The sequence below is a fragment of the Lichenostomus cassidix genome, chromosome 5, assembly GCF_008360975.1.
Source record: "Lichenostomus cassidix isolate B80296 chromosome 5, HeHo_3.0, whole genome shotgun sequence".
Classification (NCBI taxonomy): Eukaryota; Metazoa; Chordata; class Aves; order Passeriformes; family Meliphagidae; genus Lichenostomus; species Lichenostomus cassidix.
This window is the reverse complement of record NC_139486.1, coordinates 16,171,109-16,190,422: the sequence shown is the minus strand read 5'-3', so window position 1 is coordinate 16,190,422 and position 19,314 is coordinate 16,171,109. Positions and strand designations below refer to the sequence as shown.

General features: G+C 40.6%; 2 protein-coding genes across 5 annotated transcripts in view; one reads left to right on the top strand and one right to left on the bottom strand.

The window, feature by feature from the left end:
- The window catches only part of RPS6KA5 (ribosomal protein S6 kinase A5), a 69,017-nt gene extending 56,225 nt beyond the window's left edge, over positions 1-12,792 (bottom strand). The window contains exons 1-2 of the mRNA XM_085061559.1: positions 12,312-12,792; positions 567-638 (exon numbers count right to left, since the gene is read on the bottom strand). Coding sequence (XP_084917685.1) covers positions 567-638; positions 12,312-12,375 — 136 coding nt within the window. The 5' untranslated portion in view covers positions 12,376-12,792. The remainder of the gene's footprint in view (positions 1-566; positions 639-12,311) is intronic.
- Positions 12,793-13,422: 630 nt separating this feature from the next.
- DGLUCY (D-glutamate cyclase) overlaps positions 13,423-19,314 on the top strand; it is a 45,712-nt gene continuing 39,820 nt past the window's right edge. For 2 of the 4 annotated variants that reach the window (XM_085061555.1, XM_085061548.1), the window contains exon 1: positions 13,788-13,854. The gene's annotated coding sequence lies outside the window, so the exon portion shown is untranslated. The other 2 variants (XM_085061551.1, XM_085061549.1) reach the window with 2 other exon arrangements.

The window sequence follows — 19,314 nt, the reverse complement described above, 5'->3', positions numbered from 1 at the left end:
CTGTGTGTCCCTTTAGCAAAGGGGAAACAAAGTTTTTTGTTCATTACAGTAATCCTACAAAATCCTAGAAATCTTCAACACTCTGCTGAAACACACAATACAGCAATGAACATTATCCATCTCAAAAAATACTGGGATCTGACTAGGACACAGAGTTATGGAGCCAACAACAACCCTAAAACAGATCAGTTAAAAAATAGAGCATCTTATTAATAATGTATTAAAATTACTGGCTTTTTCCCAAACACAGTCTGAAAACTTAATAAAATTATCAAGATCATGCCTTAACTTAGATTAGGTTTTTCACAAACTATATGAAATTTTTACAAAACCATATGTTTTCCATTTTTTTTAAAAAAGTGCATCTTCAAAAGTGCCGTAAGTGCTATAATGTGACCTCCCATTTTGCACGATATTTGTGTAAAAAAAATTGAAAAAATTATGCCGTGCAATACAAAAGTGCTATCTTCCTAAAAATGTTCCAATTAGCAAAATCTCAGCTAGAAAACAAAATCATATATAAGAGTAATGCTTACAACATATAACTTAAAAATAGTGCATCTTACCCCCTGTTCCAAGAACTTTCAGGAGCTCAAAGTTTTCAATGCCAACTTTCTCTGCATGGCCCGTCAAATTTGCTGAAGAAAAAAAAAAATCACATCAGATATGTAGTACACCAAAACATCATTCTAACATGATACTACAGCTTCAGTAAAACAAAGTTAGCAGATGAATTAAATAAGCAGCACTAAGAAGACATCCCAATTTCCTACTGTATTCAACTTGAAAAGCAAGGGAAAGCAATTTTTTTGCTGCCATCAATGTAACCAAAGGTATAAAATCACCAAATAATAATTGAAGCCCATCTAGTTCGCATACACCATTTTTCACTGTATCACTGGGCACCTCTGAGAAGCCCAGTTCTACCTTGTCTGCAACCTGCAATCACTTAGTTACAGACAGCAATCAGGTAATCCCTTAGCCCTAGCATACTGAATACTCCCATTTTTTTGGATTATATGGTGCTTGGGATGACATAAACAGAGCTCCACCTATGTCACCCAAGAAAATTGTTTATGAGTTTAACACAGGATTATTAAAGACTCTCCATTAGTATCAAGTAGAAATGACCTTAAGTCTACATAACTCACCAGTATGGAAAAATCTAAGCTGCTATAAAGTTGTGTCATTTCTTGCACAGTTTGAAAGGAGGAGGTTCTAAGTTTATACAAATCCATACTACTTTGAGTACTTATTTTGTCTAATATACATTCTTCTGAGCAGGGGTGTAAAGACCTCTGTTTGAAAAAAGGGGTTGTGCAGGGTTGGTTTGTTTATTGCCTTTTTTTTTTCTTTTCTAAGCTCCTGTAAGAAAGCCTTATGCAGTTGCCATTTTTTCCATCTTTCATTCCTACCATAACATTATCCATCCATTTGCATCAATATGACTACAGATCATTCAGCAAAACCCCTCACTGAAATGATCCAGGCTGGAAAGCAGCAAGCCAAAAAAGTAACTAAGTTTGATTATTCGTATCCAAGTTCGGTTCCCTGATTCACTTTACTGAGCAGCTTCATAAGCACAATTAAGAATGCAGCATCAAGCAGATGCTGACATGGCTACTAAAAGAATGCCTCAAATAGAAACTTCTAGACAAATTGTATGTCTAAGGGCTAGTAAAGAGAAAAATCTTCAGTTAGGATAGAAAATGTTGACATTAACTTACTAATTTCACAGAAATTATCATTTGCTTTGACATTTCTAAGAAAATTATAAAGACGTGCTTCCTAAATTAGTGTCCAAATGTGTAATTAATGTCCATTCACAGAACTGCAGTAACTCAACAACTCAAAACACAAAGCTTCTGAAAGACCTCTCTGCAAAGATGAACTAGTATAAAAAAAATTGAAACACTAAAGAAATCAAAAAGCAAATTCATGACTTACTGCAACAATCCTGGGAGTCTGTACACACATATAAAATGTACCTGGTTGGGCGGGGGCAACATTAGTGCTCTCAATGCAAAACAGTGATAAAATCTCATATAAAAAGAGATTATTTTCAATTCATATAATTTATCTTTTTGAAGGATTAATCAAACTTGGAGTAAGTGCAGCGACACCACTTGAAATCACTGGGAGATTATAAAGCCTAAAAGAGCTTTCAGGAATTTTTTCTTGTATGAACAGAAGTACACATGAGAATTTTCACAAATCTGAGGAAATCAACAAGCTATTCTATTATGTTAAAAAAATACAACATAATCGAATTATTATTAGAGGAAGATTACTTTTGTGATCAGTTCCATTTTAATAACATGTACTAGGCAGGACAGTACCAGAATCCTTAACAAATCAGTGAGTCAATATGCACCACAGGAGCTGAACTGAAGGGTGCTGTACTACTTTTCGTTGCAAATAGAACAAATACTCCTGTTAGAGGCACATCACAGTCACTGCTTAAGACAGCAGTAAGGAAGCCACACTCATGCATCAGTAAAGGAGTTACAGCAGGTAAGGCAAACCTAGACTGAGCTAGTGTCTATGCAATTAAGAGTATGTTGTGTCACAGAACGCAAACTGTCTTCAAGGAATTTAATATTACATATTACTCTTCTTAACAAGTACTGAAAATGGTACTCAACATACACAGTTTCTAAACATTGTCTTTCCTGCCAGGGACATCGGAAGTCGCAAACTTTTCTGAAGAGACCAGGGCTACAGCATCCACATTTTAATGAAGCAATGGACAGCACTGAGGAGATCCAGGACACAGAACTTTTCTGGACACTAGCTAAGTGCTGAACTCAGGGTGGGAAGAAATTTTTCACTTCAAGATCCACCAATTTGGATCTTCCATGACAGACTATTACAGAAAGGTTTTACTGTCTCACTTCCTTAAACGTGTCCGCAGAAGGCTTTTCTATTAAACATCCTCCGAGAAAGCAAAACAGTCACTTAATCCTGTCACATTCTTGGAACTGTATAGGAAGACAGAGTGGAACCCAGAGAAATGCTGCATCTCCAGTAACACACTGAAGATTTGCAGTGTTGGCTGTGATCCTAAAAAGAGATTAACTCTTAAAACTCAATCCATTAATCTACACTGTACCATAAACTCACATTCAGTAACATTAGTAAAACCTTTTCCACTTTCATGAGGCTACACAATAAAAAGCTGAGTGATATCTAGTTTGAATTATTATGTACTTGTTTCAATGTGAGCTGTAATTTTGCACTCTCCATTTAATTCCATTTTTACTTTTATTCAGGATGCTTAAGGGCCTTATCCCAAAATAAATAAAATGTCTTGAAGGTTACTGTAATATTATTTTCACAGTAAAAGGAGAAAATTGCATTACAAATAAGCATATGATAACTGTAAAATAAGACCCACCTCATTCTTTTTGTACTATACTGAGGAAAAAGCCATCCCACAAGATAGCTAAAGGGTGCCGCATAACACACACAAGTACAATAGGACACTTGAGACAAACTCTCACAATTACTCCCTATAAAGCAAGAAGTAAAATTACCCTTAATTAAGAAATAAGAATAACAAGTTTCCAAAGCTATAAGAAAAGATTAACAATTCCCAGAAAGTGCTTCTCCCAGTGTTGCTACATGACAATGCCTTGCTCCAACAGCCTCAGTTGCAGTGCTCAGTCCATCTCTGAAGTCACACTGCAAGAAAAGCAAGCTGAAGAGCTTGTTTGTGCCACTTTCTAATGATACTGCTAGAGCAGTCCTTTGTTTTCACCTGCTGAAACCTGGTGCAGCACTTTGACACTCAAGCAGAGACAAAGTGCAGCTTCTCCAGGATGAAAGCTGTCATTCCAACATTTCCTTCAACTTGCTTTCAGAAGAATCAAATCTCAAAAGATCAATTATTCTATTAACCACTCACTCCCAGGAACCTGAACGACCATTTTTGGAGGACCTCTCACAAGGGATGCCTTCTGCAGTTACAAAACTGTTCCATGACTGAGATGCTTTAAATGACTGCAATGAGACCATTACTACTACTACTACTACAACTGATAAAACAGTGAAAGGCCTCTCACACCTCACAGACATCACCATGCTGGAAATGGTATCAGAACCCAGCTGAACAACTGCCTGTGGAAACTGCACAGTCCATCTGTCAAGACTGCAATGGGATGTACACTGGTGCTCAGAAAGCAGTTTTGGAAACAGAAAATTTACTTTTCCATGCCCTTTTTTCTTCAAGTATCCTGACACACCAGCTAAAGTGCACCAAGGAACAGAACAAAGTTTGGATAGGAAGAAAAGGGCTGCCCAAGTCAAGAGGATTAAAATTTCTCCACAAATCATATAAAGCTACAGGACACAGCACCAAAAAGGATGGTTGTACATAATGGAAAAAAAAAGCTAACAAATTTCCTTGGAGATAAGCTCACTGCATAGGTGCACGATTAGAAAAATCTTGCATTTACTAATGTTCTACTGTAGTCCACACAAATCAGCATTGCACCAATACAGGTAAGGAGAGTATGCAACAGCATATGAGGGCAACAGCAAGAGGTAACACATCAACTCAGAAACAAATAGTGAAGGGAAAGGCCAAGGCATCATAGCATGCATAAAAACAAGGAGGAAACAGAGGTACTAATCACAATCATCACCTCTGAAGGTAGAAAGAAAGGAAATATCCAGCAATACTATCACCACAAAGACAAGCCTCCCTCTACACACAGGGTCACTAGTGCACAGAGACCAGTGTTGTCATTCACAGTCCCCCGGAAATAAGGCAGTCTGTTTATCCAGAATAACACTTCTGTTTGATGGAGGATCTCCAGATGATATGAGACATAACTGCCATCTGCACTACACCTAAACTTTGAGACAGCCAAGAGTGAACTAAGAACTGTGCAAGCTGGTACTGTGCAACGAATCCGTAAGCTTTTAATTTCATTTCCATGACCTTGAGAAATAATATTTCAACAGTGTTTGTTTTCAAGTTAAAATGTGCTCTGTCCACTGTTTCTGAACTCCACTGCATACAGGTCTTGAAGCAGACAAACAAAGCTAGAGCTTCCTCTACTGAAATAGATCAAGCAATCTTCTAAAACAAGCTCTGCCTGAAAGCTGAAACTTGTCTCTGCTATTCTCTGCAACACAAGACCCATTCTGCTGTTTCATTGAGCAGAACAATGAAGCTCGGGCAATTTTAAGAACAGAGAAAACAAGAGGAAAATGAGACAGAAGACATTCTGCAATATTCCAAATATTAGGTTGCAGTGTCTGGTACCAATATCAACTTGATCTTAACCTATTACTTCAGAGGATGGCCCATCCCCACTGACCTAACAGACCCACGTAATTCACAGCATCAAAGAACAGATGTTGTTTCAAAACTTGTATGTTTATGCCTTACTCAGAGTGGAGAGTGGGTGTTTTTCCTCGAAATTAAGCAAAACTAGCACATTCCTTTTGGGGGAAAAAAAAAAAAAGAAAAAAAATTACACCATGAAATACAAACTACACAACTATTACTTGTTAGACACCGAAGAAAATGTTTATGTTATACTTTTTACCTGCTATATAGAGTTATACTTTGTTACTGGTTACAGCAAATTAGAACTATATGTGAAGGAATTAAAAGTACCCTGAAGTTCTTGAAATCTGAGAAACCATCACCACCTAGTAAGTGTCAGGTCACTGAACAAGAGCACCATTTAATCAGGTCAGGGTACTATCTTACAAGCTTGAACTGGAATTTAAAAACCATAACATCTCAAGAACATTTTTCTTAGGGAAAAAAAAAGAATGTAGAGCAAAAATAAAACACACACACAGTTCTGAACTGATGTGAAAGAAAAGAAAATGCAGTTCACGCTGCTCTGAGCTCTAGGGTATCAGTTAAGGTAACTGGGCTGGTAACTGCTGATTCTCTAGAATATTAGATGCTTAAGGGTAAGACCACGAACTGAGAAAAAATTGAAAAATTTGAAAAAAATCTGGAAAAAAAAATTCAAGCTCTCACAAAGCTGCTGATACCATTCTAGAAGGCTTGGAAGCCAAACTTTACACAGCCAGAGATGACAAAGACCTTTGAGGTACTAGCTAATACAGTATGTACACATATATATACATGTATACTATGGAATACAGTGTGTGGAAATTCAGAAGCATAAAATGCTGTGGCAAACATGATCAGAAATTGTCATTACCATCACGAAAATAGAAGATGGAAGACTATCCCACCAAATTTATCATTTGCATATAGGAAGCTGAAATAAGTATAGAAGTCCAAATATCTGAGATTAATGATGCAAACCCACAGTGGTCTGAACTGGAAAATACTCCATGTTAAGATCTATTTGCATTCAGCAGCAGCAGCCCTTTTTCTCTTACAGAGGCAACTTTGCTGAGGTTTATCATTACTGTGAGCTGAATCGTTATGAGGTCACCAAGACTCAACCCAGAGGCACCTCCTTGGTCAGCTAGAAACTTAATGTGTAGCAACACTATACGTCACATAATTGGAAAAAAAAAACAAACAAAACATAATTAGAAAATACATTAATGAATAAAATTGCTATAGATAATCTAATGCTGAACAAAGTTAAAATAATCAGATATCTAAGGATTGCACGTATCTTTTCAAACAAGAAATTATACCTAAGTACAAGATATGAATCAACTTGTTTTCTCTATCATCAGTAATGAATGAAAACACCTCATTAAAAAAAAATCAGTCACAGGCACGTTGGACACAGCATCACGAGTAACAGAATGCAAATTAATTTATCAACAAAAAAAGAGCAACTGACAACTTACATGTTGATGGAAGTGATCTACATATTTGTTTATGTAGACATTAACCAGGAAACTTAAGAATTATCCTCTCCCAGGTAAAGCATTTATAACCATCTCTCCAAGACAGCATAAAATATTTACAGATGTCAAAAAAAAAGGGGAGACAGTCACAATAGATCCCAAAACAAAACAAACCCAAATAGACTTGACTGCATGTAATGTGACTCCTTCATAAACGAGGTCATCTGCCTATCTATCTATCTGACTGGCTGAGTCAGAAGCAAAGAAATTTTAGTAGAACTTGCACCTCATCATTGGGATTCTATGGAAGGGAGGAGACAGACAGCATGTTTACCAGAAAATACCAAATTATGCAATGATGGGAATACAACAGAAATATTTACATGAAAAATATATTGGCAAAACACATCCTCAGATACCCAGGCCTTGTCATATGGTTACGGAATTCTGGCAAATGTTCTTTGAGCCACCTTCTGAATAAAATCCTAAAATGTATTAACGCAGCTTGTAAGACTCCTAATTCTTTCGTGGAATCGAGTATGAGCTTTTAAATCACCACATTTAGAACACACTGGATCAAAGCTAATAAACAGGCTGAAGACTGCAATTACTAGTCCTCATTTATGTTAGACATTTCATAAAACATTGCTGAAACAATGACAGCAAAATAATCAATTGTACCAGACCCTTGTACAAATCATTTTAGCCAGGTTTGTTAGATTCCAAAGGCTGGAGGGAGGAAAACAAACAAATAAAAATCCCACCCCAAAAAAAACTAACAAACAAAAAGCCATGAACACAACCCAGGAAAGAGCAATAGCCACCCTTCCTCTTGATAATCAATGCTACCAGAAGATAAATAACAATAAATTCCTAGATTACAAAGTATTTTTAGAAAATATTGACTGTTTAAAGTGTAAAATCCAGAGATTTAACCAGTATTTAAGTTTATTAATAAACTTAAAATACTCTTTATAGTTCCCACAGCAATCCAAGAACACATATGTTTTACTGCTCAAAAGAGAAAAGTAGAAGCAAAAGCAATCCAAGCTTTGAAATAATCAACTATTAGTAACTCCTGATCCCTAAACAATATACAGAACTGGTATAAAAGTAAAAAAAAAAAAGTCTTAACACAATTTTAGAAGTATCTTTAGAGCTTCATACAGTTTCCTTTTAAAAACAGAAAATAAAATAAAATACTCCACAGGTGCCAGATGTACCTCCATAGTGAAGGCTGAATTCGCTATTCAGTGTATGATTCATCATGTTTTTTAGTCATAGGAATTTTCATAATTCCCTAGTACGTAACTGTGAACCTTCCAGTTTACAAATAAATCCATTCTAATTGAAGTTCCCCTTCAAAAAGGTGTAACTAAGAATTTGCATTATTAAACCCTTCAGATAATCCATGTCTTTATTTTCTGTAGCCTTCTATAGTTTTATACTGAATTATAAGTTTGACTGAAGGGGAAGTTCCAAATTCTTCTGCCTCTGGAGTTCTGCAGCTCACTGCTATACTAACTTCTGCCTTTCCCATGCACGTTACAGTCTGGCAAAGTGCAAACTAAAGCAAGTTCTTTAGCCCAAAGCTTGGGATAACATTAAAACAAATCCAGTATCCTCTTCAAAACAGACTTGTCAAAAGGAAAAGAACACCGTAAAGCAAAACAAACAATGCATGTAGAACCCACTGCCCATACATTATGGGAATGTCTCAAGTTCCCTTCAGGATCCCAGTTTTGGTAATCTCTGCCTCTCCCTGGGCAAAGCAGGGAGTGCACATGCATGCCACAAGACGGGCAGCCGCCTACGCGGTACTCACACACACTCAAGGCACAGAGAGGATCCTTTGATCCTTTTTTCCAAAAAGAAAAGCTGGGACAGAAGGCGGGGGGGGAGGGGGGGGGGGCAGGTTGGAAGGGGAGGAAATTCACTCTTTACTGTTCTGTTTCCTTCTTATCTTCTGACATCACAAGATTTTTCTTCTCTTTCCATATCCTTCTCTATCCTGTAAAATGTTTCCTCTGACAGGCTTTAGGTTTGCCGTTGTTCTATTCCGCAGCATTACCAAGCAGCAGAAATATTAAGATGCAACAGTGTTCCTTCTTCTCAGTGTAAATATGTCATTTTTGAAGTTGCATAAACTCTGAAAGTTAGCCTTCAAAAAATAAAATCTTTCCCTTCACAAGATTCCAGAAATAAGATACTAAATAAAATTTCTTTTTATTATTATTTTCACTGGAGAGCTTCAGTGAGAATCAAAGTCACCACTTCCTACTGCTTCAACTTTGGCATAATTTTGCTTCTACTTCCTCAAAAGAGATTCCACTTTCCCCAAAAACTCATTTTCCTTCCTGAAGTGAGACAAGAAAGACAGTAACTATTCTGAAGTGGCTGAATTGTGAAGCTTCTATCAAGAACAAAAATGATTTGGTGCTAGGAAAAGAAAAAAACTTGCTAAATATATTGGGAGAAAATAATCATTAAATTAAATGTGTCCTTAAAGTCACTGTTCTGTCTAATCTGCAAAACATCCAACTGAAGGAACAACCACTGAAGCACTTGCATGCTTACAGTTTCCCCAGCAGCAGACAGGCATTCCAATTCTTTGCATCACTGAAATTAAAAATAAAAATTAAAAAAATTTAAAATAAATTATATCTAGATGTAAAATCAGAGCAGTGCCCAGTCTTTGTAACAGAGCACATCATACGGCATCACACAGAGGCACTCAAGTGTTACGCACTCAAGTTTTTCTTCCCTATCACAGACCCAATCTACATGCCTATCAAGTGATGTTTTTCCAGCAATTACTTTTTGGTCATACAACAGAGCAATTTCAGGGCTCTAAGACTATGAGATATAAAGCTAAAATTAAACCTGACCCTACATATCAAAGCCAGCACTGTAATCTCAAAGTCAAAGTTTAAAAGAAATCAAACCATGGTATGATAGGGTTAACAATCAGCCGGTCTGTGTAGAAACAGCACTGCATATGCTCTAACTTAATGCATTTTCATATTTCTTCATACTTGCCTGAAGGTAACAACAATCATGTTTCATTCTTTAAGATATTCATTTCATCCTAAATTCAAACTCTAAAGTATGTTCACTTACTCACTTGACCATAATCAATACCTGTTCCTAATTCACTGAATATTTTTAGAGCAATCCCAAGACCAAGTAATTGCAAATGCAAGTGTAACTGTGGGTTTACCTGCATTCAGTTGATTTGAATTAATGAGTTTGTTACCCCGGGGTTCAAGTAACAGCTTCCACAATATGAAAATAAGATGCTGCCTTCTCAAAGAAGCCACTATTTCTACTACAATAGTAAATTCTTTCAAAGCACAGTGGAGACTGACTTCTTTTTCATCTGCCAACTGACAGCTACTTTCGATTTGTAGTTCTAAATGATTCAATTAGTCACAGAGCTAGCACCATCAAAGAAAGAACACAGAGATGAGGGGAACACTGGAATCTAAACAAATTGCACATTAAAGGATAATCATGATATAGGACATATTTAGGAATGACAAAGATCTGCTGGCTCCAAATTCTACTTCTTGCATGTCCTCTAATCCTCTTTCCCAAAATGAAGCAAAATTAAATAATCATGCTGCATGCTTTAAAGCTGTGGTGGGCTGACCCTAGTCAGTAGCTAAGCATCCACACTACAAAACCCAGTACCAAAAAAGCCTTAAAAATCCAAAGTATCCTATAGATTTACATATTTCTGTATCAACAGAAGCAGACTGCAAGTTTTCTCCTCAAATTGTTGTATCTCTGGGCATTGTATAGACAAGTTCTGAAACAGTATCTCCATACGTCTTGTACAGCAATGACACTGTTGACACCTTCAAGAGTAGGAGTCTCCCAGGAGTACATGACAGAGCAGCTCCCTCCTCCACCCCAGTGCTCCAGAAATAGACAAGTCATTGCTAGAAAGCATTTTTCAGAAAGCAGCGTTTTCCAAACACTGAATATGGTGAAGAGAACAAGGAAGGGGGAAGCAACTTATTCCTACTAAATTGAATTTAAGAAGCTTAAAAAGACAAATGAGGTTAAGAATTTTTAAAATAAAAGTGAGAACTGGTACTTCATAAAGCTTTCCGATCAGGATTAAAATCAAAGTTGCTTATTATGCTGTATTAGACAGCTCTTTGTCTAGTTTATACAAATGTGTTTGTTTATTCCTCAAACTATCTTTAAATAACTATCCCTCAGGCATACGTGCTCTCAACTTTTATAAAAGAAATCTAGACATAGCTATGCAAATATGTTGGATGTATCCCACTTCATTTCCCCACACCTCTTCCTCTTCCACATTTAAATCACCCAACACTTATCGAGACAACTATGTTTTCCAGCAGCTCTTTTGCTTCTTCTTGAAATAAGGAAACTACACTCCCTTTGGTTTCGGTAGCTATCAAAAGACCGCCTTTTTTTTTTTTTTTTTCCTTTTTTTTCCTCCTTCCCCCCTCTCCCTTCCCCCGCCAAGCCGCAGTGATAGCTGTGTTCTTCTGGGCCAGGTCCCCCGACCCCAGCACCGAGGGACAGCGGGGCAGGAGGCACAGGACCGAGGAGCCCCAGCACCACCACCTGCCTTGCACATCGGCCCATTCGAGACCGCCAGCTACACTAACCCGGCGGGCAGCTCTCTCAAACTTTTGCACTGAACAGCATCCTATGCTTAGTCTTACTTCATCGTGGAGAAAAAGATGATGACAGAAAAGGAATGAAGGACATGGGTTAACAGCACCTTCATGGTTAATCAATACAGAGAATATACATTCTGATTATGTTTTACACACATTTCTAAATTAACACTAAAATCTATATTTTCTGCAGTCTTCAAGTTGCCTGGAAACTTCTGAGAAGCAGAGTCCCTGTTAAAAAGAAATAAAGCTTTTCCCCAGCACAACAACCTACAATAGAGTATTTCTGTTGTATCTTTAAAGGTCATATATATTACACGCTGAACTACTTCTCCAGAGGGTCGTCAAGTAACTAGCGAGCTACACGAAGATTCATAGACTGAAAAGCCAGATAACTCTGTGGTTACGTGTTGGCACATTCCCCTCCCTACAATTCCGGCATTTCACCGAGGTCAGAGAAAAGCTGTCACATAAAACGACTTCATTTAGGACTGGAACAAACCGCCCCAACACAGCCATAGAAGTCAGTCAAACACATAATTTAAAAAAACAAAATGTGTAAAAGAGAGCCTGGCTAATCCTTATCTTCTTCAAACCCGTCAAATACCACCGTGAAGTGGGACAAGGGAGCCAGGCATAGACCAGAAGTCGAAGTGAAATACTTTTTTCAGAAATAAGAGCAGGCCCCCTCCCCGCCCCCATCTTACACCTCTTGCCCTTACCTTCCAGCTCATCCTCTTTTTTCCCCCCACTGAGATTTACCTGCTGGTCCCAACCAACTCTCAGGGAGCTCCCTGCCCAGCCCGGGCCCCTCCGCCCCCGCGCCCCCCGGGCCCGCCCGCTCACCGTTCCTCAGCTCGTGCTTCACCGTGAGGAGCGGCAGCTCCGCTTCCCCCGACGGTCCCTCCATGTCCTCACGGGCGGCTCCCCCGCCCTGCCGCTCCCGGGAATGTGAGCGCGGCGGCGGGGGATGTCACCTGGCCCGAGACGCTTCTATTTTCCAGGGGCGCTCCGGGGGAGAGGAGCCATGCAGGCGCGCTGGGGGCTGCCGCTCTCCCCTCCGCCTTGTGGAAAACGGGGGGGGGGAAAAAACCAAACCCACACCACCTAACAACAAACAGTTATTAAAATCTAGGGAGGCACACGCACGACGACTTCCCTCCCCCGGCGCTCAGAGCCAGCCCATGTCCTTGCGGCTCCCCTCCCCCGGGCTCCGGCCGCCCTCCCCGCCCGACAGCGGGGAGCGGAGCCGAGCCCAGCCGAGCCGAGCGGAGCCGAGGGGAGCCGAGCGGAGCCGAGCGCGGCCGGGATAGGCTGCGCGGCGCGGCCGGGATAGGCTGCACGGCGCGGGGGGAGGCGGCGCGGGAGAGGCTCCTACTCAGGCGCTCGCGCCCCCTCCCGCCCCGCGCCGGGCGCTCATTGGCCGCGCGCGCCCGCGAGCCCCAGCGGCCGTAGGGCGGAGAGCGCTCCCCGCGCGCCGCCCCCGCCCTTCCGCCGAGCGCCGCGCGCCCCCATTGGCTCGGCGGCTGCGCCAACCGCGGGCTCCGCCCCCCGTCTTCCCCCCGGCCCCTCTACTCCCCGAGCTTGTTTGTAAACATTCCCGCCCGCCTCTCCCGCTGCCCCCCGACCCCCGCGGGAGGGCGGGCGCTGGGCTGTCGAGAGGGAACGGAAGGCGCTGATTGACCACTGGAGCTGGCAATCACCGGAGGGAGCGGCCATGGCGCCGTTCCTCGCGTTTCGGGCTGGTTCCAACGTATTCGAATGGGGGAGCAGCCGTGGGCTGACCCACTCGCAGTGACGGCGGGGGGAACTGGGCTCCCGCCTGGCGCGGGGGATGCGGCAGCGGGATGGGGGAGCGGGGTATACCCGTGGGGGGATGCGGCAGCGGGATGGGGGAGCGGGGTATACCCGTGGGGGCATGCGGCGGGGCAGGTAGCAGCGAGGCACAGCCGGGGGCGAGGGGGTTCCCACAGGGCTCCTATCGCCCGCCCGCTGAGCCCCCGCCTCCCCGCACGAGAGGCGCGGGCGGTGCGGCCGGGCTGGAGAGCGGCGGCACATCGGTACGTCTGCCTGCAGCCCGCGGCCGTGCGCCACGCTGCCGGGTCACCGGGCTCCAGGGCCCACAACACGGAGGCGCGGGTGGTGGGGACGCGCAGGGGCCCCGGGTCGCGCCTCAGGCCGCCTTTGTCCTTGGCCGGGGCGTGGTTTGGGCTGTGGAGCGGGCGGCGAGCGGAGCGCCTCGTGGGAGGTTGAAGAGGCCGCGTGTACTGGAAGTTCAGCCAGCCTTGGCGATCGCTGGAAAGGCGCACGGCCTGGTGGGCCATGGCAGCTCGGGAGGTGCCTGGTAGGGGCTTGTTTGTCTTGAGGTGGCAGTGGGCGAAGTTGCAGGGTAGGTACATCCGTGTGCCCGGGTCACCTTGCCCTGCCTGGGGCGCGTTCATCTGGTCTCTAGAGCTGCGAGGGGGACACTCGGTACAGAGGGCTTTGGTTGCGTTGTTTGAGGGAGTTACGGTTCAAAACACGTCAGATCTCTGCATCTCAAGTTAAGCCTCTCAGTCTGTTACGGTTGGGAGGCAATCTGGTATTCCTAAAGCTGTCCTCATTTCCTTGAGACGGATAACACAAATGACTTTTTTCTCCGTCTCTTATTTACAGTAATTTCTGACTTGTTGCTTTTGAATGTCACTGCTTCTATCCTTACACACAAGCTGCTAATTCACGATGCCATGTCTCAGCAGCAGTGTTCACACAGAGTCTTAATTCAGTTACATTAAAGATCAATGCAATAAAATATGTTTTTTCAAATTCCAGTATTAAATATTTGTGTGTTTGTACACATGTATGTACCAAATGCATGTACATGCATACATTTCTACAGTTTCCTGTGGAGAGATTGAGTTGGGCTATTTAAAGTTGGTGAGACCTTTTTATTTCATAATTGTTTATATACAAAACCTCGGGTTTAGGGTACAAATTTCAATTAGTTGTCATCCCAAAAATTAAAAACACTATCTAAGGGTTTCATAGTATTTTTGGTAAAACTTTGGAAGGTGTTTCCCACCAAGCACTGCAGCTGTTCTGTTGAGGTATCTCCCTGTAGCATATAGTACATACATAACTCCACCGAAAATGTCCATCCAGTTACTGCCTTTCCAACAGTAGTATGTCAAGACTATAAATATAGAAAGTCTGATCATGGGAGATGTTTTCAAACTGGAAAATAATTGATTCCCTAACTTTTGTGGCTTGGTTTTAGGAGCCTCACTATTGCAGAGAAAGTAAATACTACATCAGTATAGTATTAAACTATAAAAGGGAAAATGGAAATACTAAGCTGATTAAATTAATTGCTAAGTTTTTGCATCTTTGTAACTAATGGCTCATCTGTGCAACTAATGGGGACTCAGAGACTTCTTCATTACAAGGCATAGCAACCACTTCTGATTATTCAGAGTCCCAGATGCTAGATTTTAAAGAGACTAGTACTGTATTTCATCCAGTGGCTCAACTAGCCTACGCTTGGACTAACTGTTCCTGGCAGCCTCAAAAGAGAGAAGCTGAAATCTGACTCCATTTACTAGTGCTCAGTGTGAGGGATGCTGGCATTGAATCCAGTAGTTGTTAATAGTCTTGGTTTCAGATGTTCATAGCTTGACAGACTGTATCTGCTTCTTTGCCTCAGGCTGAAAATCTCTCCTTTCAAATTTCAGCTAAAACAGCTTTAAAAATTAGGCAATAACCCTAGAATACCAAACCAAGAGTACTGACCCATGCTGACTATGCATATAAAAAGACACAGTGATTACTGTGTATATTTCAGTTTAAGATGTGACTGGGCTTGCAAAGTACTTGTCCATGAACTGAAAGTTCTCTGTTATCACTGAGGGATCCCCTGATTTACTTGCAACATGGTCATTCCATTAAAAAAAATATTTTTTACATAACAGTTTCTCCAGTATTAAAATGTTTTTGCAGTGAGATTCTTGTGTCATATCCAGAAACAGCAAAGCAGCCCTACTGAATGCTTGGAAAGAATCCCACCTTTTGACAGACAAAAGTGCTATACTTGCACTGAAACCCTAAACCTCCTGTCAGTAGTCCACAAGTACAAGACTATGCTCAAGTTTTCCTTTCAGCTGAACTTTTGGGAGCAGTGGAGGGTTAGACTCCACTCCACTTGGTCATGGGCTTGGCATAAGAGCAGATCTACCTTCAGTGGAATGGTCCAGGCAGAGTGGTCTGGTTACATTGCCTCCATCACATTTGTCCTGGAAGCAGTGTCATATGGCTTTGTGGGTGGCTGTAGAAGGACAGAGTTCTGTCCTTAAGGATAGATAGGAATTACAGATAGGAGGAAATATATAGGATACATCTGTTACAGAAAATAAAACTGATTAGGACTCATTCTGTAGATGTCAGGGAAATGGCATGACATAGCATGGTGCAGCTAAATTTTTTCCCCTTCAAAACAGTGGCTTTTTTTGCACTGCCTCCTGGATTTGTAGAGACTGCATACCATTCCCGAGCTATGCTAGCCTCCAGCCTGTACAAAGACATTGCCTGGAAGAATACTAGCCAGGGACCCAACCATTCCTGGAAGCATGGATAGTCATGTGCCAGCACTCAGATTGTGCTTTTGTCCCGTTTAAATCACTAACACAGTCACAGAGTCAGATGAGGGAGGAAATTTGGCTTGAGCCTGCAGCCAAAGCAGCATGAGAAAGTACAGGAACAGTGATGGGCTGTAGACCCAGAGGGAGTACAGTCTGGTCCATAAGAGATTTCTTTATAGTTTGGAGAAGTAAAACCACTCTTGGTATATAAACTGTGCTTTTAGAAGTGCAGTTCAACTGACTGAAAATGTTACTTGCATTTAAATACATTTATGTGTATGCTGCAACACTGAAAAAACCTCCTGTTTGTATGACGTGCATTCAGTATATTACCCCTCGGGTATTAGAAGGAAAAACATTTGATGTTTAAATGATTAAAAGCTGTGGGGCAGTGCAGAGCCGCTCTCACTCCATAGTGTAAAATGTTTTTTGTTTTTTTTAAGCAGCATTTTCATATTCATGTACACGATAAGAGCAACCCAATAGGTCAATCAGCCAACAGTTCAGTGTTTGGGCTGAGCATGTGCTGCGAGTTTGGGAGTACAGAGTAGTGCCATTCTAAAGATAGATGTCCCTTCTCTACCCCACAACACAACTGTTCAAAAATATGTGTATTTACTTGCCATTCCTAATTGTGAAAAGAGGGAGGAAAAAATGCTGTGGGAAATTCCCACATGGAAAGATATTATTGAACTTCATTAAAGTAAAAGTGTCACAACATTTTCTTTTTGGTTCTAAAAGAGGTGGTGTGCCAAGCTGGTTTGAGGGCTGAGGTGAAATTGAAATACTCGATGTACAGACTTCTGAGAGGAAATGAGAGAGAAAAAGAAGAAGAACATGAGTACTATAGCTGCATACTTCCAGGGTGCCAGGGCCTCACAGTTTTGAGGTATTTGATTTACTTTCTGAAGGGGAGCTGCTTATGGAAAGTGTAGTTTCTATGGAGCTAAAGTTGGAGGCATCTGGTGCTTTCTTATGGTCACTGAATTGTTACAGAAATAGGTGTTATTTTCAAAGGACAAATTTTGGAAAGCCAGATGATACAAAATGTTCCCCTTAATCACTCCCTGGAGAACATTTGCACAGCAGGGGAAGTAAAAACGATCAAATTTTGGAAACCACAAAATAAATTTAGGGGAAGACTCACTGTGAAAGGCAGACATGACATGAAACAGCTTTTGTGTGAGATTTTAGTACAGTATTAGTTCTAGTTTTTAGTTTGCATATATTCTCTCTGATTTTTATCTTTTGTTTTCATCTGAATCTTTAATTGAACATTCTGTGCTTGATAACTGTCAGAAAAGTAAACTGGGTAGGTATATTTGCTGCTTCAAGCATTTTTTATGAAACTGCTCTGGGCAACAGTTTTATCTCTCTAAAACCACTTAATGTTTTACCATGAAAGGAGAAGTTATGCTAAGCATCCAAGTCTAATAATTCTTTTAACGGAAGTGGTACAACTTTGTCAGGAAATGGATCGTTTCTTGAAAGAGTGCATGTGACTGAAGAGGTGTTACTGCTTCTAGGGTCCTGTTTCAGTTAGCCATTAATTTCTTCACTGAAAAGTCATTTATTTTTTTCTTCAGTCACTGTACAGTTGCAACTACTATTATTAAGGCAGCACTTTCAGAAGTTTAATTGCTAAAGGTCTACATGGTTCTAAAAGCAAAAATATAAAAATAATTGTCATGTTGCTCAGTTTCTGATGAGGAAACTTTTTCACTTTTTGAACTGCTAAAGTTGCTTTAGCTGGGCATAAATGGAATTTCTGTTTGATGAAAAGAATTGTCTTTTGGATCCTAATCCTCACTCATAATAGTTTGAATTTTTTTTTCCAGATTTGTTGGAGGGAACACAGAGGACTGTTCTACATAATGTTGTCATTAAACCTCAGTAATACTGACTGGGTAAACTCAAAGTCCTTTCCAAAAGACCTGCATGTGATTTCTTACTATTTTGAAAAATTACTGTAAACTTTGGAGAAGGGGACTTTAGAAAGGAGAAACTAATCAAGGTGATCTGAAAGCTAGTGATAATGAAATCAAAACTTTTAACTCAAAGACCACGAGTAAATTCTGATAGTTGTGGAAGTTGTGCCTGCTTTCCTACCCCAGAGAAGGAAGCATAAGCATGAGAAAAAGGCGTTTAAATGGCAGAGCTTCAAGCCCTGCATTGTAGTTCTTAAAGAGAGCCTGCAGAAAAAGAAATAAGTGGAAAGAAATTACATATAAAATGAAGGGGGAAAGAAAATTTTTGAAAAGCATAAATTAAAAATAAGTTCATTTCCACGACTGTTCTTCTAATGATGTATTTAAAGATATGACATCTGTTAAATTACCACAGAGCAAAATGAGATTTAATGACATGAACAATATTGCAGAGGTTCCTTTGCCTTTATCTTGAGAAAAGTTGCATGATTATTGATTTTGAACCTACTCTTTAAAATTTAAAAAAATAAGATGTCCCCATGAATTGAAGTAACAGGAGAAAATCTGGAAACAAATGGATAAATTAAGAGAATATAACTCAGTTGGTGTACCTCCTGGAGTTTGAAAGGAACTTGGTGCGCCTCAGAAAAATTACCAAAACTCCCATTAGTTTCAAGTACTATATCAGGTGACTGGAAGGTGTCTTTTAACATAAAGTATTATCATATTTTATAATATAACACAGTGTGATTTAATACAAGCAGCATTATAACTAAAAACACCTTTAAAAGGACCAGGAAAATATTTTGATGAAAGATTTGAAAGATTACCCTTAGTTTTAAAGAACAAAAAGATATTAAAATGTATTAGAAAACCAATAGATATGTATGCTTCCATGGACATAGCTTAGATATAAAACACTATTGTGAAAAATCATGTAGCAAAACCTATAATAGGGGATTACAAATTTTCAATACATTCAAAAGATGGGGATTTTAAACTTTACCTGCATAATTGACACTTGCACCATAAATTTTATGGCTTGGGACTAGAGGTAACAGGTAACTGGAATTGAAGAAATTCTGTAATTTCATTACTGTTTTTCTTAAATTTTTCATCCCATGCTGATTTATTTAGATACAGGATACACACTGGGGTATCTGTAGCTCAGCACTGCTGTCTCCAGCACTGGCCAGGAGCAGCTGTGCAGTGTCATCACAGTCTGTGGTTTAATAACACAGTCCCTGAATAAAGACCTCCATTTGTTTGCTTTGACTTTGCCATTTGCTGCTTTCCTCTGACGACCCA